At 45.1% G+C, this 24,340-nt stretch overlaps 4 protein-coding genes across 8 annotated transcripts in view; 3 read left to right on the top strand and 1 right to left on the bottom strand.

Annotated features, from left to right (window-relative positions):
• Positions 1-4,217, top strand: part of LOC134206144 (uncharacterized) — a 44,279-nt gene extending 40,062 nt beyond the window's left edge. Inside the window, exon 4 of the mRNA XM_062681834.1 lies at positions 3,697-4,217. Within this exon, the coding sequence (XP_062537818.1) occupies positions 3,697-4,117 (421 nt within the window). The 3' untranslated portion in view covers positions 4,118-4,217. The remainder of the gene's footprint in view (positions 1-3,696) is intronic.
• A 766-nt stretch (positions 4,218-4,983) lies between these two features.
• On the top strand, positions 4,984-6,305 carry LOC134207154 (uncharacterized). Its single transcript, XM_062682874.1, has 2 exons — positions 4,984-5,935; positions 6,024-6,305. Exons 1-2 carry the CDS (start codon positions 5,624-5,626, stop codon positions 6,303-6,305), a joined length of 594 nt encoding a protein of 197 aa, XP_062538858.1. The 5' UTR covers positions 4,984-5,623.
• Positions 6,306-16,283: 9,978 nt separating this feature from the next.
• LOC134206140 (uncharacterized) lies at positions 16,284-17,347 on the top strand. The gene is made up of 2 exons (XM_062681831.1): positions 16,284-17,044; positions 17,109-17,347. Exons 1-2 carry the CDS (start codon positions 16,950-16,952, stop codon positions 17,341-17,343), a joined length of 330 nt encoding a protein of 109 aa, XP_062537815.1. The 5' UTR covers positions 16,284-16,949; the 3' UTR covers positions 17,344-17,347.
• Positions 17,346-24,340, bottom strand: part of LOC134206139 (uncharacterized) — a 77,806-nt gene continuing 70,811 nt past the window's right edge. For all 5 annotated transcript variants that reach the window (XM_062681826.1, XM_062681830.1, XM_062681828.1 and 2 more), the window contains exons 4-6: positions 19,725-20,760; positions 18,249-19,571; positions 17,346-17,941 (exon numbers count right to left, since the gene is read on the bottom strand). In XM_062681826.1, the coding sequence (XP_062537810.1) occupies positions 17,789-17,941; positions 18,249-19,571; positions 19,725-20,760 (2,512 nt within the window). In that variant the 3' untranslated portion in view covers positions 17,346-17,788. The remainder of the gene's footprint in view (positions 17,942-18,248; positions 19,572-19,724; positions 20,761-24,340) is intronic.

Genomic DNA, 24,340 nt, shown 5'->3' with positions numbered 1-24,340 from the left:
AGAAACCGAAAATCCTCCGATCCAACAATGGAGAGTACACTGGCAAGCGTGTGAAAGCGTATCTGAAGCGGAATGGGATTGTTGACCAGTTTACTGTTCCGTATGCTCCGTAGCAACACGGATTCTCTCTGTGGAAAGGCAGTGGTTACAGCCAACTACTTTCGATATCGACTGCCTTCTCACCGCATGAACGATGGGCTGGTAAGAAACTGGGTCATGCACAACGATTCTGAGTGAATGTGTCCTGCCATGTGCCTAACGAAGCAAAGAAGTAACGCTCAAGTTCGTTGGATACAGTGATGTTTTGAAAGCGTATCGTTTGCTAGATCCAATCCGAAGGTCTGAAAGGATCGATCGAGGTAAGCCACCGGACAGGGGTCAGTGCGTTGCTGGATCGCTGGTTCAGGAGGAGCCGAAGAGTTTCAAAGAAGCAATGTCCAGTTCTCAAATCCAAAGCAACCAGAGAAAGAAGGCGATGTTGGTCGAGATAGACTAAATTAAATCCAACGGTTGTATTTGGTTTTTTTTAGATTAAACGGGACCAGAACGGCTTAGTAATCCGGTACAATGCGCGATTGGTAGCTCAAGGTTTTAGCCAACGCTATTAAACCGACTATGACGAGGCGTTCGCGCCGGTCGGTGGTCCGTCAAACTACCTTCCGGACCTTGATGTCTGTTGCGGCGAAACGAAAAATGATGATGTTTATGGTGTTTTTTATGAGACAGCACCTGAATTTGCAGTTGCTGGTATGAGAGCGTGGAATCATTGTCTTCAAGAGGACCTCAAATCTCCTCCCTAGCCCCTTAGCCGTGAGGTAAGACGCGCGGCTACAAAGCAAAACCATGCTGAGGGTGGCTGGGTTCGATTCCCGGTGTCGGTCTAGGCAATTTTCGGATTGGAAATTATCTCGACTTCCCTGGGTATAAAAGTATCATCGTATTAGTCTTATGATATACGAATGCAAAAATGGTAACCTGGCTTAGAAACCTCGCAGTTAACAACTGTGGAAGTGCTTAATGAAAACTAAGCTGCGAAGCGGCTCTGTCCCAGTGTGGGGATGTAATGCCAATAAAAAGATTTTTTTTGTGTGTCTTTATTAAGGAGACTTTCGCATAAGAAGAAGAAGAAGGTCCTCAAACTAGCTGGTTTACAATAGTGTGATGCGGATCCTTGCTTGTATCGAAAGCAGTTTACAGGAATGTGGTGTTACTTTCTCGTTTACGTTGATGACCTTCCTGCAACCCACATGGTAGACACAATTGTGTTCCACAATTAATGGTCCGTTTGTGGATCACACCATCAATTCCACACTTAGGGTTCGACAAGATATGGTTCTAAAAATCCCGGCGTTCTACGATGAAATTTACGAACTGTTCATTTTTACGGATGTTTTGGATCTTCCATAGGACCGCCCGTATGCCAAAATGGTCCGTGTGCGGGTCACAACATCAATCCCATATTCAGTGTTCAACAAGAAATGCTTCTAAAAATCCCGGTGCTTTACGATGAAATTTTTGGATTGATGGATTTTCCGGATCTTCCAGTGGACCACCCAGTGGCCAAACTGATCCGTGTGTGGGTCACGACATCAATTCCGTACTCAAGGTTTGACAATAAATGGTTCTAAAAAATCCCCCCGCTCTACAATAAAATGTTCGAATTGACCACCCAATGGCCTATAAATACAAACATTCCTCTAAAACATGTATATACAGAGCGACACACACAAATATACACACATACAAACGCCCACATCTTTATAATTCAATCAGTATTATTTATTTTATAGTAAAATAATAAAATGAATAAGACAATGCATTTTATCATTTTGTACTGCCATGGGTCTCTGGGCTTTCTACGGAAAGACAAAAACTCTCTTTTTGCTCCTGGATATTGGAAGTGGAAACCAGAAGAGTTGAAAGCAACAGTGTTGTACAACAACACTAAACACAATGCAACTTGGTTGTACAACATTTGACTCCGCGCACCAGAAGTCTGAGCAAAACCAAACAGTTTTGATTTCATCCGACAAACTTTACAACTTTGAAACCGTCTGTCCTACAGTCGTATAACTTGCCCACAGACGGTCCAACTTTACTTCGACTGAACCAAATTTGCTGGGGGCGCAGTCAAAGTTGTACAACATGTCGGAACGTTGAACGCCCCAACTTCCACTCTTTAAGTAACTTAACACTAGGATTCATTCGTTCAGAAAATCGTTTTCAATTTTCAAATGGCCATATCTCAGTGATTTTTCAACCGATTCCTCAAGTTTTTCACCAATATCTTAGCCAATCTCTCTTAGGGTAACTCAATGAGGGTAGCATAGGCGTAGAGCAGTAGAGCACCCGTCTAGCGTATTGGATGGTGTGGGTTCGAATCCTACCTGTAGGAAGTGGATATTTTTGCATATTTCATTAATATTCTCCTCCTCAAAACCATGATTTGATCCTCAGACTTTAGACAGAAAGTAAATTTTCGAGCAACAGGATGACAAAACAGACACATGGGGAAACGTCTTTTTGAAGTCATTGTTTCCATTGATCAAACGTAAGTCGTCATTGTTCCTTGTTAAATAAGCCTACTGTCTGCAAGCAGATAAGGCTTCCCGTGACCCAATTCGGTATGCCGAAAGAGTTGCGCTAAAACCAATTACTATAAACCACAACGCGATCAAAACAATTTCTTACGAATGATCATTATCCCCTCTCCCAGGACAATAACAATCGAGTTCTACCACCAAGATATCAGACAGCTTAAGGGCCCGTTGTGTGGCTTATGTCCGGCTCATGCCCTGAATGCTTATTCTATACAAGCTTATCATTCTTTTATTGCAAATATTAGTGTTATTAATTAACGACTGGAATTAGGAAATCTTATGTCGAGGATAGTTTTCTCAGTCGCTGGGTTGATCAACCCAATTGACTTTCAAAATATGGCCGTTTTTTGACAAACTTGTGATATTTTGTTTGTAGCATGAAAACCAAAAGTAATTCATATCATTTAATAATTAATTATTCGTGCATTTGTTGTTGGATATCCTCGGTTACAATTATTCCACTACCGCATCAAATATCGAAGTTTCATGCATCAAATGGATCTGCTACACTAAAATTTGTGGAAGAACATTGGTAATTTTTCATTGGTGCTTGGTGCGATTTGGCTGAACCTCAAACAAATATTAGCGTAAATAATTTTCAAATTCTATTTCTAAGGAATCTAAAGGAGTCCAAAAAATACAAACTCCTCAGTTATGTATTTTTTCAGAAAGCCTTCTGAATCAAAAATAATCTTGCACTTATTCGCAATTAAACTATCACTAATATGTTTGAGTTTAGCAAAATTCTTAAACGATGCTATTTCGGCCAATTGACTATAAATAAACTGTAAAATATTTAATTCGCTTCCTCGATGGATATTTCCTTTCATCACGATTCCATTTTGTAATGCCGCAAGCAAACAAGATTCAAACGACGTACTCGCAAATTTGTCAGGCTCAGGCACCGTTTACTATTAATTAAAGTAGTAAATTCCTCCCAAGTAATTTTCCCCAACGAAAACCGATTTCTCTTAGCTGCTGAGTCTTGTACACTTTCGTGCATCTTCGACATCTGCCAAATGGATCACCATTAGGCCTTGTATAGTGGAGGTAATTAATGATCCGAACAACTTGTTTCTTCCTTTCCTCCCGACAGCACGACTGGTGGCGACGCCCGTCAGCAGAAAATAAACTACTCCCATAATTTGCAATATCTGGAGATCGTTTCGCCACCGGAGGACGAACGGGCCGTGCACGCCAAGCCGGGCAGCATTCCGGAGGTCCAGTCGCACATGAATCTGGCCGAAGAGGTGGCCCGGAGGGAACGTTACCAGCGGAGACGGGAGCTGTACGGACAGCTCAAGAAGCAAGTATGTCGCGATCGGATGCGCACACTACGGCGAATGGCAGAAAACCCTATCTATGTGAACGGTCACTTCGATAAACCTTGGCAGACGGTTTCGCACATTTCCGATCAGTTGGTCGACGAGCTAACGGAGGAAACGGTCCGCCAGGGGTTGGATTTTGGGGAATCGTCGTTCGTGGAGGAGTTTCTGCGTATGCAGCTTGATGGATGACGGCAGCGGTGAAGGGTGTGCGAGGCCGATGGTGATAGAATGTGGGAGTATTTATTTTGGTAGTTGTTTTCTTGTCATAGGAATTGTTAATTGAATAAAATAGCAAAAACTATTATGTTTTAAGTTTAATATTTCGGAATGTACTTCGTAATCGTAGTCTTTACAGCCGCCTGTGTCGAGTGTGTAATGTGTATAGTGCCCCTCTTCGCATGTCCGTACCATAGCGCAAAACAACAAGCGGAGAAAATGGCGCTTGAAATATTTTCTAAATTTTCCGTCATTTCACGTCGGCAAATAATTTTCAACTTGTTACTCGTTACTAGTTGGTTTGAATAAGCCAGTTTGATTGAATTGCGTTGAAAAAAGTAACAGATTTTATTTTCCACCACCAAAAACAGCAATGTTACATACATGTCAATAATTTTCGATCAAATCACCTAAACATTCGCATATCCGTCTTGCGATCAATTTTTTTTTCTCCATTATTTCCTGTGTCCTTATTCACCCTGTATCTTGACTATAATTTGAAAAGCAGGCCATGCGTAAACTTTGCTTGTTTGGTGCGTGTGTTTAGTTTTGGAGTACCGTTCCGGGAACACAATAACTCAAGTATTTCGGCAATATGGCAATGTCTGCGTTGGAATTATTGAAAGAATACGGTAGTGACGTTAGTGTGAAGGATTCCGAAGAAGAATTTATCGGATTCGATGATGAACCCATGGTTACAATTTTCCATTGAAAAAGTTCCTTTTGGACAAATATGGTGAAGAGGTGATTCAGACACCAAACGGGAACTCTGTAGATGAGACGGAGAGTGCGGAGAAGTGTTCTTTTTCTGAAGAGGAAGTGCTGGACTCAGACGGAAGTTTTTTTGAAATCCAAACCAGAAAGCGGAAACGAACAAAAAAAGTAATTTTGAAAGCAAAGATCGCGAAGAACCGGCGCCTGGCTCACAAATTGATCATCGAAAAATGTGGTTGCAAGAAGAATTGTGACCAGATTGTGTCGAAGGACGAACGGGTAATTATACATGATCAGTTCTGGAAGCACGATAAAACGGGTCAAACCAATTATATTAGAGGAACCGTCCATCGAAGCTCAAAGCCACTCCGACGTAAAAATCGATTCACTGCAAATGATCCGAAAAAGACCTGTTCGTACATTTTCTGCCTCCGTTTGTTAAATGGAAGCGATGAACGAGTATGCCGGAAGTTCTTCTTGAACACTATCGGATATGGAGAAAACTGCGGGTAAGCTGTGTATAACAGTATGTGTAAACAATGATATTGATTGTTGTCTATTGTTAGGAACCTTGTGTATCGTTGCCTCGATAGCGATTTCGAAGGGAATCCAAAGCCTTCCAAGCGTGGTAAATACGAGCGAAACAAACTGAAACAGGAAGCTGTTAAATCGCACATCTTGTCATACAACCCAACTGTATCGCACTATCGACGAGCTCACGCTCCGAACCGATATTATCTACCATCTGATCTAACAGGAGTTTCCATGTATACAAACTATCAAGATTCGGCTCAACCAGACTTAAAGGTCAATTATTCGTTTTATTCCAATGTAATGTTACGCATGAATATTTCACTGGTAAAGCTTGGCCACGAGCAATGCGAGGCATGCGTTGCGGCAACATTACATCAGAGTGCATCCGGACACATCGACGAAGACAATTTCATTGCAATATGTTCATTATGCAAATCGCATATGGAACATTTACGTTTGGCATCTTCCTCCAGATTGATGTACCGTGCTGATGGCGACAACATTCGAACCAAAGAAATCGTTTTCGCTGTTGATCTTCAGAAGGTACAATTTACTTGGAATGTTATTTTCAAAAATATAAAATCATTGAATCTGCTTTATTTTGCATTTATGCATTTATTTTTGATTACAGGTCATTCAGCTTCCTCGCTTAGAAAGTCTGAAGTCCATCGTTTTTGCCCAGCGCTTATTAGCATTTAACGAGACGTTCGCCCCGGTCGGCAGCTATGCCAAAGCATTCCCCGTTATAGCCTGCGTCTGGGACGAGTCTACTTCTGGAAGGTCAGCCGCGGACATTACAAGTTGCTTTGACAAAGTTGTCAACTGGTGCTGTAGCAACGGAGTGGAACAAATTACTTTCTGGCTAGACAACTGTTCTAGTAGAACAAAAACTGGAACTTGTTCCTGTACCTAATACTTTTGTTGAATGCAAACACTACTAAAGTAAAAAAAAATCATTCTTAAGTTTTTTGAGTCCGGCCATACATTTATGGCAGCCGACTCCTTCCACGCGGCTGTAGAGAAAGCCATGCGACATGGTGATCCCACAACAACGTTTCCTGAATTTAAGCAGGTGGTCAAAAAAGCTAAACAGAATGTTTTTGTGGTAGACATGGTTGCGAATGATTTCTTCGAGATGAAGATGACTGTGTCGCAGTACACATTAAACCACTGCAAACCACGTCCATACATCGAAGACATCAGAAAGATTGTTTTCAATAAAGGCAGCTTTGAAATGAACTACAGCAGCTCAGTAGATGAGAGCGGGGAAATGCTGTCTTGCTGCATCATGTCCAAGAAACAAATGAAGACGATTGGTGACAAGAGTTTCAGTTTAACTGACATTTTGTCCTGTCATAAGACGAGTTTAAACAATCCCATTGAATTCCACCACTTAATTGTATCCTGACAGATACGTATTTCGACCTCAACAGTAAGGCCGTCTTCAGTGTCTCGTACTTGACTCGACTACGACTAAGTACTAAGTACTAAGTACGAGACACTGAAGACGGCCTTACTGTTGAGGTCGAAATACGTATCTGTCAGGATACAATTAAGTGGTGGAATTCAATGGGATTGTTTAAACTCGTCTTATGACAGGTGAAAACATTCCACTAAAAAGCTCAAAATAATTTTCTTATCAAAATGACATTTTGTGTCGCAAACATCCAATCGGTATAAGTTCCGATCGTAAGCAGGCGCTCCTGAATGTTATTTTTCCGGTCATCAAAGAGGAACAGAAGCAGTTCTGGAATGATCTACCTGAGCAAAAGGGATCGTAATATGGTAATTGATGAAGCATTTTAAAATAAATATCAATAAAACAAATTAAACGAGCAAAATATGTTTTATTCTGATTTAAGATTCAAAAACACATGAAGGACCAAAAATTTTGTTTTTTTTTCTATTGAAGTTATGATTGAATAGAGGAGGGGGTTGAACCCCATCGCTACGCTTGTACTGTTCGATACACATTTATGCAAAACATGCATATTCTTGAACAGTTAACCTGGACGATGTAACGAAGTCACGTGACTGTTATGTGAATATTTTCGACATGGGACAAAACAAACGGGTTTTGATTTTCCATATGTAAGGAACAAAGTTCACTTTTTTATCAGTTTTTCTTAAACTACAGATAGTTTAAAGCTAATTCCCACAAGAAAACCAAAATCACCAAAAATCGATATGGGACGGACATGCGAAGAGGGGCAGTATAGTGCTTGACTCTTCTACAAATCAATATGCAGAAAAGCTGACAACATGTCTATATTTAAAGATAACAATCTCGATCAATATGAATTCTATTTAGCTAATATTTTCCTTTCAGTTGGCCCTAGTCAAATTTAAGCCTAATCGTTATGAATCAGCATTACCATACCACCCATAGCATTTTTTTTGTAGTCTAGTCGTGCATCGAATGGCACTGGCGTTTGGATTAAATTAAATTTTACAGTTAATTAGTAGTCCACTTTTGGAAATATTTAGAAATGCCTTAATATTGTTTGGTCACATAATTGACTTTGTACCAATCCTGGGTTCGCCGCTTGAAATTATTGATTTGAAGCCATTGAGGTCACTTACATGCTCCACTAGGCTTCGCTGAAAATTCTTACGAACTCGAACGGGCGGCTCGTGGTTGAAAATATTGTGGAACTTGTAAGCGGTGTAGTGAGTCAGTAATAGCTGCCCAGCTTGCGTTATTAAAAGCATTTCTTACGTCTAATGTACCTAATACCTCTTCTGTTCTATCCACGCGCTATCCTAGCCGTATCCATTACCAATAGAATTGCTTCAACGGTAGAACGACCTTTACAAAACCCATACTAGTTGTTTGATAAGCCGCCAGCACATTCCGTATAAACCGACAATCTATTCAGGATCACCCTCTCCAACAACTTACCAGTTGTGTCGAGCAGGCAGATTGGTCTGTATGCCGAAGGGTCTCCCGGGGGCTTCCCGGGCTTAGGCAACAGCACCAGTTTCTGCCGTTTCCAACGATCTGGAAAGTTTCCATCATCCAGGCATCGTTGGAAGCAACTCCTGAACATATCTGGATTAGCAAGAATCGCATGTTTAAGGACCAGGTTTGGGAATCCATCCGGACCGGGTGCCTTGTTCATTTTATTTTTTTTTTGCAGCGACGATACGCTCGTCGTTAATCACTAACGATACCACGTCAACTGACTCGTACGGTGTAACGGGTCAGTCCGATGAGTCATGCTTCGGAAACAACCCTTCGACGATCCTGGCTAACATCTCCGGGACTTTTCAGAAGGTGTTCTATTAGTCCTAGCCATCACTATCCTGTATGCATTCCCCCATGGAGTATCATCCTACACAGCACCTCAAAGCAGGCTCTCTTACTACGATGGATCTTGTAATTCAGAGCTCTGCATGCTGTCACCTGAACAGCTGGAGTCTTTCGATCCTGTCCGCCTCGGTTCTAGCATATGTCGCAATCTTCTTTTAGTCCTAAGACAGGTGCTGCGAAGATCAGCAATCGTGTTCGTCCACCAATAAACCGGTTTGCGGTTGCCGGTTGGCTTAGTCCTCCTTGGCATTGTTACGTCACAAGCTCGTATCAGGACATCGGATAACTCGTCGCTGCTCAGGCCAAGAGTCCGATTTTCTCATCGTAATGATTCCTCTAACAGTTCCGGATTGAACTGCGAGATACGCCATCCTTGGTCAACTGTATTGGCCCGCCTTGTGGTTCTATTGGGGGTATAATTGACCCAAACCGTACTTCCTGATGCTCGAAATATACCCTTCATGAACCTTATTATAAGTTATTTCGTTGCTTCGTGTTTTGACGTAGGACTACGTCTGTGTTTTCTATATTGGGGTACACTTTACGATTGCGAAAATCGGGGACCGTCACGAAAATATGATAGACTTTAAACTTTAATATCTAAGCCGTTTCTCGATGGATTTTCAATTTTTTTGGACCATTCGATCAAGGATGAGTCAACGCTTCTTTGTATTTATTTGAAAATACTGATTTTAAACTATTTATTATTGATAATTGATATAAAGTTTAGAAATAGGTAAACTAACCAATCACGTACATGCATCACTAGCACAGACATCAAAAATCAATCACTTGCGGGTTTGGATCTAATCCTCAGTTTGAACAAGATTTTACGCATAGCAGACGCATCAAAGCGATCGTAGCGGAGCGGACACAGCATCACGGAGGCGCTAATAACATTTATAAAGGAAAACCATCGCATTAGTGGTGGTGGTGCTCGATGTGTTGCTGCCGATCATTCAACCTCAACGAACCAGAACCAGAAAGAAAGAGTTAATTGCGAAAATGGACTGTTTCGGTGGCATTGGGTTTGGCGTGGTAGCTTGGTTGCTGTTAGTGATTCCATCCATTAAAATTCACTACATCATCTCCCTCCGACACGCTATCAAATTCGCTATTTACGAATGAGTTTTGCACTTGAAAAAAGTTTTTTTCGGATAGTCGAACCAACCTTCTTTTGTATAAAATCAATGAAGCCACCTCAGTGGAAACTATCTACAGCAACCACCCATCGGTGAACGTCGCTCGGACAGACAGATGCCGAAAAATAATGTTTGGTAATATGAAGAAACTTCGTCTTGAGTCAAATTTCTGTTGTCATTCCTCGCAACAATACGCATCTCAGATAAACAACATCTCATAACCAAATTCAGAATCTTGCGAGAAAGTTTCATTGGATTCTTGGAATTTGTCTGCGCGCCGACAATCGGGTCTGCGGAAACCCGATCGAAATGGCTCGCGCGCGCCGGAAAGCAGCTTTCTTATATCTAATGAAGTATTTCCATTAGCCCCGCCCCTTCATTAATCGTTATGAGTGCGCATTTTATTTACACCCATATCAGATCACAAAGGGGCGGGGCTAACGGGCTTAATCTATTGAATACAAGAAAGCTGCTGTCTAGCGCGCGCGAGCCATTTTGATTCGAGCGGTTCGACATTCGATGCAGCGGAGCGGACACAGCAGCACGAAGGAGTGGGTGGCAGTGTGGCAATGCTGAAAATTTATTTCAACTTTTGGAGGCTTGGCGAAAAATCATCAAGTGGTGGTCGGACAGTTTCAACGCAAGGTGCCGGCAAGTGTTTGGATACAGTTAGCTATTGGAAAGTCGCATTGAGGAATGAAAAATGGTTCTGCTCAGGACCAACGTTTTATGGAAAGAAAGAGTTAATTGCGAAAATGGATTGCTTCGGTGGCATCGGGTTTGGCGTGGTAGCTTGGTTGCTGTTAGTGATCCCCTCTATTCAAATTTACTGCATCATCTCCCTCCGCTGCGCTGTCAAATTTGCTAGTTACGATTGAGTTTTGCACTTTGAAGAAAGTTCATATCGGATTGTCGGATCAACCTTCTTTTGTATAAAGACCTTTTTGGAGGACACCATCCTCAAAAATTGCCGAATCAGAAGTGGCGTGAAACCAAACGCAAATATATTTATTTGCAACGTTCGGTTTTCGCCCGCGATGTAAGCGTACGTGGCAAAGTAAGGATTGTGATGTCCCCGACTGAAAGCCAGTCGATTGGCTTCAGCGGCCGATGAGTCATGTTAATTCCACTCAAAGTCCATCTAACTGGGAACAACTATTCGACTTCTTGATTCAGTTGGCCTCCGAGCAGTTTGCTCAATGTTAATAAAACGACACAAGTTATTATGGCAAATAAATTTCGAATAGCTATGTAGTCCTACGTCACCTTTGCGTACAACCCGATTGGGCTGCACCTTTGAGTTTTTGGCCTTAAGATCGACCTTTGTATTGTGGGCAGCAGGGACTATGTCCAAGGGCTTGACGATCCCTTCCCAGGCCATCTGCGAGTTGTGGGGCTCGCCTAGGATGTGGTGGGGTTTGACAGTGGGCCCTGTTAAACCTCTATAAAAAGCTGCATGTATCCGCAAGTAGGCCCCACCAAAGCGACCGTGTGCCGCTCAAAGCGCACAAGCCCAAGTCCTGGTGTTAGGTGGGACGCTAAACAGCCCTGACACGACGGCCCTCCGACGAGACAGGAGGTTTGCGCAGGCCCAATAAGCCGCCTAGAAAACCAATCATTACGAACAATATAAGAGATAATGCGACTCGATATAATCGGCAAAGACCTAGGCGACGAATACAGGATCACGATTGGAAGCTTGGAACATGGAATTGCAAGTCGCTAGGTTTCGCAGGTTGCGACAGGATGATCTACGATGAATTACATCCCCGCAACTTCGACGTCGTGGCGCTGCAGGAGATTTGCTGGACAGGACAGAAAGTGTGGAAAAGCGGGCATCGAGCGGCTACCTTCTACCAGAGCTGTGGCACCACCAACGAGCTGGGAACCGGCTTCATAGTGCTGGGTAAGATGCGCCAACGCGTGATTGGGTGGCAGCCAATCAACGCAAGGATGTGCAAGCTGAGGATTAAAGGTCGTTTCTTCAACTATAGCATCATCAACGTGCACTGCCCACACGAAGGAGACACCCAACGACGAGAAAGAAGCGTTCTACGCACAGCTGGAGAAGACATACGATGGATGCCCACTGCGGGACGTTAAAATCGTCATCGGTGACATGAACGCACAGGTAGGAAGGGAGGAAATGTATAGACCGGTCATCGGACCGGATAGTCTGCACACCGTATCGAATGACAACGGCCAACGATGCATAAACTTCGCAGCCTCTCGCGGAATGTTAGTCCGAAGCACCTTCTTTCCCCGCAAAAATATCCACAAGGCCACATGGAAATCACCTAACCAAGAAACGGAAAACCAAATCGACCACGTTCTAATCGACGGTAAATTCTTCTCCGACATCACGAACGTCCGCACTTACCGCAGTGCGAATATTGAATCCGACCACTACCTCGTTGCAGTATGTCTGCGCTCAAAACTCTCGACGGTGTACAACACGCGTCGAAGTCGGACGCCGCGGCTTAATATCGGGCGGCAACAAGACGGTAGACTAGCCCAAGACTACGCACTGGAAGTGGCACTACCAACATAAGAGCAACTAGGCGCAGCGTCTCTTGAAGATGGCTAGAGAGATATTTGATCCGACATTGGAAGCATCGGAACCGCTGCACTAGGTACGGTGCTCCCGGATCAGAGAAACGACTGGTATGACGGCGAATGTGAGCAGTTAGTTGAAGAGAAGAATGAAGCATGGGCGAGATTGCTGCAACACCGCACGAGGGCGAACGAGGCACGATATAAACAGGCGCGGAACAGACAAAACTCGATTTTCCGGAGGAAAAAGCGCCAGCAGGAAGATCGAGACCGTGAAGAAACGGAGCAACTGTACCGCGCTAATAACACACGAAAGTTCTATGAGAAGTTAAACCGTTCACGTAAGGGCCACGTGCCACAGCCTGATATGTGTAAGGACATAAACGGGAACCTTCTTACGAACGAGCGTGAGGTGATCCAAAGGTGGCGGCAGCACTACGAAGAACGCCTGAATGGCGATGTGGCAGACGAAGATGGCGGTATGGTGATGGACCTGGGAGAACGCGCGCAGGACATAATTTTACCGGCTCCGGATCTCCAGGAAATCCAGGAGGAGATTGGCCGGCTGAAGAACAACAAAGCCCCTGGGGTTGACCAACTACCAGGAGAGCTATTTAAACACGGTGGTGAGGCACTGGCTGCACTGGGTCATTACCAAGATTTGGGAGGAGGAAGTTTTGCCGCAGGAGTGGATGGAAGGTGTCGTGTGTCCCATCTACAAAAAGGGCGATAAGCTGGATTGTAGCAACTACCGCGCAATCACATTGCTGAACGCCGCCTACAAGGTACTCTCCCAAATTTTATGCCGTCGACTAGCACCAATTGCAAGGGAGTTCGTGGGGCAGTACCAGGCGGGTTTTATGGGCGAACGCTCCACCACGGACCAGGTGTTCGCCATTCGCCAAGTACTGCAGAAATGCCGCGAATACAACGTGCCCACACATCATCTATTCATCGACTTCAAAGCCGCATATGATACAATCGATCGGGAACAGCTACGGCAGCGAATGCTCGAACACGGTTTTCCGGATAAACTGATACGGTTGATCAAGGCGACGATGGATCGGGTGATGTGCGTAGTTCGAGTTTCAGGGGCATTCTCGAGTCCCTTCGAAACCCGCAGAGGGTTACGGCAAGGTGATGGTCTTTCGTGTTTGCTATTCAACATCGCTTTGGGAGGGGGAATACGAAGAGCAGGGATTAACACGAGGGGGACAATTTTCAATAAGTCCGTCCAGCTATTTGGTTTCGCCGACGACATAGATATTAATGCACGTAACTTTGAGAAGATGGAGGAAGCCTACATCAGACTGAAGAGGGAAGCTAAGCGGATCGGACTAGTCATCAACACGTCGAAGACGAAGTACATGATAGGAAGAGGTTCAAGAGAAGACAATGTGAGCCACCCACCGCGAGTTTGCATCGGTGGTGACGAAATCGAGGTGGTAGAAGAATTTGTGTACTTGGGCTCACTGGTGACTGCCGAAAATGGCACCAGCAGAGAAATTCGGAGACGCATAGTGACTGGAAATCGTACGTACTTTGGACACCGCAAGACGCTCCGATCGAATAGAGTTCGCCGCCGTACCAAACTGACAATCTACAAAACGCTCATTAGACCGGTAGTCCTCTACGGACACGAGACCTGGACGATGCTCGTGGAGGACCAACGCGCACTTGGAGTTTTCGAAAGGAAAGTGCTGCGTACCATCTATGGTGGGGTGCAGATGGCGGACGGTACGTGGAGGAGGCGAATGAACCACGAATTGCATCAGCTGTTGGGAGAACCATCCATCGTTCACACCGCGAAAATCGGACGACTGCGATGGGCCGGGCACGTAGTCAGAATGTCGGACAGTAACCCGGTGAAAATGGTTCTCGACAACGATCCGACGGGCACAAGAAGGCGAGGTGCGCAGCGGGCAAGGTGGATCGATCAGGTGGAAGATGACTTGCGGACCCTCCGTAGACTGCGTGGTTGGCGACGTGTAGCCATGGACCGAGCCGAATGGAGGAGACTCTTATATACCGCACAGGCCACTTCGGCCTTAGTCTGAATAAATAATAATAATAATCAACCTTTGTATACCATTGAGCTCAGTAGCAAAAAAATGCTATGACAGTTTTCGAAACATTTTCACGCGTAAAATAATCGACCGAGTACTTTTCCCATAATCTTTGTTTGCTTGAAAAATTTACAATGCTCACCGCAGTATTTCATGTTTCCATTGCATTTTGTAAGCCTTGTTGGAGTCAAAGTGTGTGTGCGACAATTCTAAGGATTCATTCACATAAAGTAATATTTCTATGAAAGCGTTATTAGTCTGATAGAAAAGTATTGCAAGGTGTGCAAGAAGACGGTGTGTGGCGGCGAAGAATGAACCATGAGCTCGCCCAACTCTACGGCGAACCCAGTATCCAGAAGGTAGCTAAAGCCGGAATGGTACGATGGGCAGGACATGTTGCAAGAATACCGGACAGCAACCCTGCAAAATGGTGTTCGCTTCCGATCCGGCAGGTACGAGACGGCGTGGAGCGTAGCGAGCGAGATGGGCAGACCAGGTGCAGAACGACTTGGCGAGCGTGGGGCGTATCCGAGGATGGAGAGATGCGGCCTCGAACCGTGCATTGTGGCGTCAAATTGTTGATTCAGTGTTATCTGTTTAGATGTTAACTAAATAAATGAATGAGAAAAGTATTGAAGTATTTAATTCCAATTTTTCTTTGCCTCGGCTTTAACAATAGTTGCCTTCCCTTTGTCCCCTCAACTAAGGAAGAAAGATGCGCCCTTTCGCATACGGGCGTTAACCTTCTTGGCAACCGCTCCATTCTCTCTTTCAGCCGTTTTGTTTGCGGCTTCCTTTTCCACTCGTTTCTCTTTTTTGGGTTCACGACCTCCCTCCATGAAAGGTTTTCCTCAATGTGAACTTCAGAAGGTCTTCCTCCATGCGAACTTTAAGTGAGGACACTTGCCCCCGACGCTTCTTGGGGTCAGCCGTTTTCCTGACCTTCTCCCGACGTATCCTTCCTCTCTCGTGGTACTGGCTTGGCGCTAGCTTTTTTCTGATCGGCTTCCAACCCGACCTTACTGACACAGACTTTTCTGAGCTTAGGAGTTGCACCAGTGACAGCCATGCGTCTTCGGAGTTCTGCAGTCTCCGTCAGTTGTTTTTCCTCAGTAAGGAGCCGAATCTTCAAATCGGCTTCCTTCCTGGCCTCCGTAGCCTGGCTCACTACCAACCCCTTCTCCATAGTAAGTAGGCGGATCTTACTTGCCTCCAGCAGGGACCTCCATTCCTGCTTTGCCTCTATAACGATGTTGCAGAGGGTCATCACAGACATCTTCAGATCCCTGCTGTATTTCTCGCGTTTATCCAGAAAGGACATGATCACGTCCGAGATGTTCGTGATCAGCTCCATTTTCTCCCGAATGACCTTGGTCAGAGTGGCGCAAACCATTTTGATCTCTACTGACGCTTCCTCTACCTCACCACGCTTCTCTGTCGGCTAACCCTGGCGACCTAAGGGGCGACCGGTTGAGGTCACTAACAAGGATTCACCTTGTTGTCGGACGCTACACTTAATGTGTGGTAGTGTTTAGACTTCATAGCGATTGGGTCCCCCTTGCCGCTGTCGTCGAATCCAATCCAATTCAGAGCCAGATCAGGGCTAGTCAGGAATTACCATCTGAGCCTACTCCAACCCAGTTGGCAAAACTGGGTGGCATGATTGGACGGCGTGCTACAAGACCCGCCAAGGTTTTACGGGACGGAAGACAGCATAGCCAGCAGGCCGACCCGCCGTTTCAAGTCGTTGTCACTCGGCCTTACTAAGAGAGTAGAATGTCTCGACTGCCAGCCCTTGCATCCAAAATAATCGAATCAAAGTCCATTAACGCGTGCTGCCAGAACCATAATTGAGACATAACTGGAATCATTCTCAATGCAATTCCGTGGTGGGACGTCATATTGTCAGCTGCAGTATTAAACCGAGCCTGATGATATGACCAGATTTACACCACTACACACTACTACAGAGTATATATCCCAACCAAGGCTGATAATACAAAACTGTATGCGAAAAACAATCGTTTTGGATTTGAATATGAATCGACGGCTACAAACACATGAATTCAGAAGCGACTAACATATAAATAACTAATGAAGTCCTGATGATAAATTTTGAACAAACCAAACTGTGTTATACGAAATACAATGTGTGTATGCCCCTGTAATGCGAGTTTGTGAACGCCGCAAAAACTGTTACACAAATCACAAACACGGTCCCGACGCATTGCATCATACGAAAGATAACTTTAGTATCTTCGTATATGGACAACGCCACGTATCCTTGGAAACTACCGAGTCATAACATATGACTTTCCAACAGGAGTCACGCAATCGACCGAACACCTATGACGTGGTACGGCACTAACTGCTGGCTCACTAGCTGCACCGGACGTATTAAGATTGATTGACAGTTGCATCAGTTCTGAAGTCGGTGAAATTTCGGACGAAATTCAATTTTAAATTGTTTACCGTGCAAAACAATGAAGCACCAACAGGTGGTTCCGGATTATTCCGCTATGGTGCAAACTTCCGGCACCGTACTGTGTTTGGTGTTTTCCGGCTGGGTTCTTTTCAGGTACGTGTTCATTCGGTGTGGGAAAAACGGAGAACAGACATTGACTGTTATTTGTATCTTGCAGGCTAGTGCAGGCAGTTTTCTGGTTACCGGGATATCTCGAACAAACCCAGGGAAAATTGTATGAAAAGATAGAGAGGAAGCCAGCGTCGGAAAAATCGAGCAAAAAAGCCAAGGCCAAAGATTCGGATGTCGAGGAAGACGATGGCTTAATAGAAAACGAAGAAAAGGGAAATGACGACGCAAATCAGCGTGAGAAAACAACGAATGTCGATTCGGACAAAAAGAAGCAAAACTAGAATTTATACTTTTCTATTGGTCATTGTTGTTCCGTTTATTTACATAAGGAAAAGTTAGTCTAGCTCTATTCCGCTAATATCTATTCGCACTACTAAAGAGTACACAGGCCTCAACTAGATTCCACTTCTTTCTACTATCTATCTATATGTCTTTGATAGGTTTGCATTAAATCTGTGCTGGTGCTCTTTACTATGAATCACAAATTAAAATAAACTAACGTCAGAACTGATGCCTAGTTTCTACAGCTTACTGATGCTGAGTTTGTAATACAAACGCACAAAGTTAAAATCTTTAATCGTTAGGGTAACACAATTCGAACAACATCGAAACGAAAAATGCAATAGAAATGAATTCAATGGGTGAATATTGAACAAAACAAAAATACTTAACAGATAGAACCAGGTAAGAACTTAACTACTTGAACTGCTGAGGATTATGGTTTCCCTAATACGAAAATCTTTTCAGTTTGGCATGCAGCATGTCGGCCACATTCATGGATTTGGGTGTACTGCTCGCTACGGGTGAGGATGATTCCGGCCGTTGAGATGGTGTAGATGGAGATGATTTTTCCTTGGGCGTTGCGACGCCATTTTGCTCCTGCAAGTAGATGACAAGAAAAAAAAACTATTAATACAATGAAGACCTCTTAGATGGTATTTTAGTTTGACATTTTATAAGGAAAGAAATATTCCATATTGCATGATATGCAGAATACACCAATGATACACAAATTAAAAACAAATTATTGAGAAGCGGCTTTAATGTCCGGTAAAATACGGGACACTGAAGACAACTTTACTGTTGAGGTCGAAAAACGTGATGAAATGCCCTTTTTTTGATACAGCAACAAACACATCCTAGCGATGAATAAGCAACTAACCATCAACGTAGAAAAATTAATTACCTGCATGCGTTTGGTGCGATTTTCCTGCAGACGCTGCATCAGGGTGATGCGCTTCCTCGGTGAAACCGCTTCCAGTTCGGAGGCCAACATCGCTGCTGCCGCTGCCTTCGATGCCGCACTGCTCACATCGTCAACGGTGGTACCGTTCGGATTGGCCAACGACATCGTCTGCCGGTGGTCCTTCAGGTTTGCCTCGATGAGCCGCCGGAACTCCACCTCGGTTGGGCACTTAACCATTACCGGGGATTCAACCGTTCGCACCACCTCCAATCCGGCGGCCGTTCGCGATGCATTCAGCTTGTTGAGAATTTCGACGGAAGCGGACAGCCTCTGCCGCATGGGAATGACACTGTTCCGCCGGGGAATGGTTTTGCGTTTTTCGCGGATCAATTCCGGAAGCAAAGTATTCGTCATCGAAGACACTCGTTTCGCGTAGCGATGCTTAATCTGAATGTCCGATTGATGTTTGGTAATCGATCCAATTTTCCGGTCTTTTTTGATCACTGGCCAATCGTGGATAGTGGTTATTCGGCGAGGCGGTGTTACTTGCGATGGAATAAAGGAACGCTCTTGGGGAAGCTCCGGTGGACGATGGAAGGCGGCCCGTCCCAGCTCGACCTGTCGGGTAGCCATTTTCAATGCGGAACCCCTGACTAGATGCACTGGAATGGACTTGGGAGCGTGCGATCGTAGGGATTCCCGTTTGCTGGGAGAGATGGTATTCACCGGTGGAACACGACTAGATTCGGTTTTGGGTTTACTCGGTGGCGGTGGCTTTTCCTGGACTAACTCCGGCAGAGGGAAGTCATCGAGATCCTCCTCTTTATGGAGGAGGTGGGTAAGGTCATACACGAAATCTTTGTCCACAGGTTTCACGCGATTCCGTATCGGTCGCTTTGAGGTAGGGCAAGTACTGTCCCCGAGTAGGTCATCGCTAGGAGGTAATGGCTTCCTGTTGATTTCTTCTGGAGGCATGACACAGATAGATTGGCGAAGAGCGCGAGATGGTCTACTTCGCTTCTTGGGGGAGTCATGTGAAAGTGGCTCGGGTGTTGGCACTCTGGTGGAAGAACTATTTTCCAGCGATATATTTACCGACGATGTTCTGCTTTCTAGCGTTACAGTGCTGGCACTGACTTCCATGAAGGATATATCAGTCGAGCTGGTATCACAGTTTCGATTCATAGCCTCGATGATTGAATTGATTTGTACGTTGCTACCAGGAACATTTGAAGAAGCGGCGGAAGTTTTCTTCACCTTTTCTACCGGTTGCAAATTGATCAACGAGCTAATGTCCTCCACATCGCCTTGGTATTTGTGTTCCTAAAAAAATCACAAAAAAGTCAATGTGATACTAATTTATGACCGTCGATAAGAAAATTGGTAATTTTTGGGAGTGGGAACCCAAAGTAAAAAATAATCATATCGATCGCTTTTAAAAAATCTTCATAATAAAACTATCCCCCTCATATTTACCTGCATCAAATGATTTATGGTGTCCACCTTCCGGTAGCCCTTGAATTCACAAACAGCACACCAGAACCGCCTTTGCCGGCTGTGGAAAACTTTCAAATGATGTTTGTACTTCTCAGGATCATTGTACTTTTTGAGACAGCGGCAAACTATCTCCTCTCCCAGTTCTAACTTCTCAATCAGTTCCCGATCGAGCAGATCTTCTTTCTCGTCGCACTTCTTTTTACGACTCCGCGGCGCTTTCTTTCCCTTCAATGCTTCTACTACTTCACTACTTTCGAGCACTTCCTGTTTGATTGGCACATTTGGCGAGACACTTACTTCAAAGACACTCTCTTCCACCACTTCTTCCGTTTCCCAGCATATATCGTCAGTAGCGTTTCGTAGCAAAATCATCGGCTTCTTTCGCTTTCGCCTGTTGCTCGATTCTAAATCATCATGCAACGCAAGCTCCTCCGGTTTGATCGTTACAACTCTTTCTACCACTTTTTGTTGCTGCTGCCTTTCGGAACCCTTCCCTTCCTGAGTGATGCGTGCCTGCAGCGTCGACAATGGCACATCATAAGAATTCGAGTCGTCACTGGCCACCGGTTCGACCGGTTCCAGCTTGATCTTTGCCACCGCTGTTGATGGCTCATCTTTGGTCCTGCTCCGCCTACTGCTGGATGACGTAGTCGATGCCGCCGCTGGTGGAACTGAACCATTTTCAGTCTGTCGCAGCTTGTGCACACACGTCTGCATGTGGGTGCTGAGAACGGCCTTGCGCTCGAACGTTTTCCCACAATACGAGCACATGGGTCCCTGGTCGAAGTGTTCCAGATTTTCCATCCAGGCACGGGTGGCAGCCGCTTCGTCGTGATCCATCATACCGGAAGATGAGTTGCCACCGTCCTGAGATGAGCCGGTGGTGGACATACCGGAAGCTGCCTGCAGAAGACGGGATACTTCCCGCGAAGGACCCTTGACGACCACTTCATCCGCCCGGACCCGTCGTTTGAGAATGGAGTCGCGCATCAGTTTGATGCGACGCATGGATTTTCTGAAAATATAAATTAAATATGTTTAGATTATGAAATACAATTTTACAGTGCGCAAGGAAGAAAAATTTAAATTACTTAAATTAAGATGAATCGGATATTCAATTAATGAAGATCGTTGATGACGTTTCACTTCGGTAACGGGACAAACATACAGCTTATCTGGAGACAACAACGAGAGGAACACATACGAGAGGGGTTACTGGCAGACGTTGACATTCACAACGAGAGAAAGACATTCGTGAGGGAATACGACAGAAAATTGGCCGGGTGGACCGCGGACAATGATTACTGTCTAACATAAGAAACTTTCAAGAATGTATGGACAAAGGACAAGTAACATTGGAGATCAAGACTCACTTCCCCAATCAGAACGTAAATATCCCCTTCCGCAGCACCCACTTTAGAGAGTCCGCTTCCTCATTTCTCGGGATCGAGCAATGTGGACTCAATTCCGACAGTGGAATTGACGGTTTTTCGTATAAGCCCAACCGGAGAGAAGAACTTTGTCCCTAGCAATTGTTAGGCAAGTTGTTTCCGTAGTGATGAAGTGCTCTCTCGTGAAAATTTCCCTACCACAGTCCACTGTATGATTTCGACGGAGGAACCAACCTCCGTAAGCTATGAAACCTGTACGTTTTTCGGATTCGCCGAGTGGGAAGCAACGATGGATTAGGAACCAAGAAGCAGTACGAGAAAGCAATTCGGCAGCACAAGTTAAAATAAAGCTGGTTAGGATCAAACGTACCTACATTGATCGGTAACCAGTCGAATAGGTTGGCACAATTGAATGTGTTGTCCGGAGGAGGACACTTACACTGAGTACCGTCAACTGCACACCAAGGTTGTTGGATTAGTGCGGGATGAAGCGACGGAGGATCAGGAACACGAATATACAGATAACGACGAACTGATTTTAGCGTGTCTAACATTGTTGAAGAAATGACACGGGCCACAAGAGCTTCCAATAGCAAAATTAGCTACTCCGCCAAATCGTGTTATCCCGCAAGTGGTTATTACGAAGTTTCTTTTTTCAGACACAGTGCATAAAATTCTTCTCCATTCAGCTCGGTGCCCATGGCTGCACGTCGCCAACCACGCAGTCTGCGTAGAGTCCGCAAGTCGTTCTCGACTTGATCGATCCACTTTGCCCGCTGTGCACCTCGCCTTCTTGTGCCCGTCAGATCGTTGTCGAGAACAATTTTCACCGGATTGCTGTCCGACATTCTGGCTACGTGCCCGGCCCACCGCAGTCTTCCGATTGTCGCGGTGTAAACGATGGATGGTTCTCTCAACAGTTCATGCAACTCGCGGATCATTCACCTCTTCTACGTACCGTCCGCCTTCTGCACCCCACCATAGATGGTACACAGCACTTTCTTTTCGAAAACTCCCAGTGGGCTTTGGTCCTCCACGATCATCGTCCAGGTCTCGTGTCCGTAGAGGACTACCGGTCTAAAATACGTTTTGTAGATTGTCAGTTTGGTACGGCGGCGTACTCTGTTCGATCGGAGCGTCTTGCGGAGTCCAAAGTACGTACGATTTCCTGCCATGATGCGTCTCCGAATTTCTCTGCTAGTATCGTTATCAGCGGTCAACAGTGAGCCCAAGTACACGAATTCTTCAACCACCTCGATTTCGTCACGACCGATAGAAACTCGTGGTGGGTAGCTCACATTGACCTCTCTTGAGCCTCTTCCTATCATGTACTTCGTCTTCGACGTGTTGATGACTAGTCCAATCCGTTTAGCTTCGCTTTTCAGTCTGATGTAGGCTTCCTCCATCCTCTCAAAGTTTCGTGCCATAACATCAATGTCGTCGGCGAAACCAAATAACTGGACGGACTTCGTGAAAATCGTACCACTCGTGTCAATCCCTGCCCTTCGTATTACTCCCTCCAAAGCGGTGTTGAATAGCAGACACGAAAGACCACCACCTTGCCGTAACCCTCTGCGCATTTCGAAGGGACTCGAGAATGCCCCTGAAACTCGAGCTACGCACATCACCCGTAACAGTTTATCCGGAAATCCGTGTTCGTGCATTAGCTGCCATGGTCCCGATCGATTATATCATATGTGGCTTTGAAGTCGATAAATAGATTATGTGTGGGCACGTTGTATTCGCGGAATTTCTGTAATACCTGACGTACGGCGAAGGTCTGTGGTAGAGCGTTCATTCATAAATCCCGCCTGGTACTGCCCCACGAACTCTCTTGCAGTTAGTGTTAGTCGGCGGCATAAAATTTGGGAAAGTACCTTGTAAGCGGCGTTCAGCAATGTGATTGCGCGGTAGTTGCTATAATCCAGCTTATTGCCCTTTTGTAGATGGGCTACACGACACCTTCCATCCACTCCTGCGGCAAAACTTCCTCCTCCCAAATCTTGGTAATGACCCAGTGCAGCGCTCTAGCCAGTGCCTCACCACCGTGTTTAAACAACTCTCCTGGTAGTTGGTCAACTCCAGGGGCTTTGCCTGGGTTTCCTGGAGATTCAGAGCCGGAAGTCGCATGTCCTGCGCGCGTGCTCCCTGGTGCATTACCATACCGCCACCGTTGTCTGCCATATCGCCATTCAGGTGCTCTTCGTAGTGCTGCCGCCACCTTTGGATCACCTCACGCTCGTTTGTAAGAAGTTTCCCGTTTATGTCCTTACACATATCGGGCTGTGGCACGTGGCCCTTACGTGAACGGTTCAACTTCTCATAGAACTTTCGTGCGTTATTACCGGTTCTAGAGATAGACACCCGATATTGGCCAATTCCATCCGGACTAAGATTTGCTGATCCTCTATTTTCTTCACCTGGTGAAATAGACATGATCATCGGAAACGAATTGTTTTTCGACATAGTCAAAAACGGCCGATTGAAGCTCGGCATCGACAACGAAACGTTAGCGGAAACGGAATTAGGATGGATCGTGGCAGGATCAGCCCAGTCGTCTCGTTGTGTTTGTCAACTTAATCGGAATGAGGAGTTACTCAACCGCACAATGTCAAGATTCTGGAAACTGGAAAGTGTACACATGGAGACCGCTACAACTGCAGCTGAAGATTTAGTTGAGCAGCATTTCAAAGACACTCATTACCGCGAAGAATCTGGGCGATATGTCGTGCGACTACCATTTAATGGTATGGAACATCAACTTGGTGATTCCTTTGAAGTGGCCAGAAAGCGGCTAACTAGACTGATGGTCCAACTTGCTAAGTATCCAACTAAGCGTGGTGAGTACTACAATTTTCTATCCGTTTTCTATCAGTTATATCGACGATTTTTTGACTGGTGGTTCGTCTGTCGAAGAAGTTATTCGTATCTTTTCGGAGCTATCGGAATTGTTGCGTCGTGGTGGCTTCGAAGTACACAAATTTTGTTCAAACAGTGTGGATGTGTTGAATGCAATTCCCAAGCAGCTCCAAGAGCAGCAGATTCGCTTTGACGAAGCCGATCTCAGCAACAGCATCAAGACTTTGGGATTGATATTGAACCCTCAGTATCGTGCGAAGCTCCTGGCGGAATTGATGCAGAAGGTAATAGCTGCAACAAAGATGAGTTTTGATCATGTGAAACTGTGGTGTGATTCCCAAATAG

This window comes from Armigeres subalbatus, chromosome 1, assembly GCF_024139115.2.
Source record: "Armigeres subalbatus isolate Guangzhou_Male chromosome 1, GZ_Asu_2, whole genome shotgun sequence".
NCBI classification, from domain to species: domain Eukaryota; kingdom Metazoa; phylum Arthropoda; class Insecta; order Diptera; family Culicidae; genus Armigeres; species Armigeres subalbatus.
The sequence above is the reverse complement of the archived record's forward strand: the minus strand, read 5'-3'. Positions and strand labels throughout refer to the sequence as shown.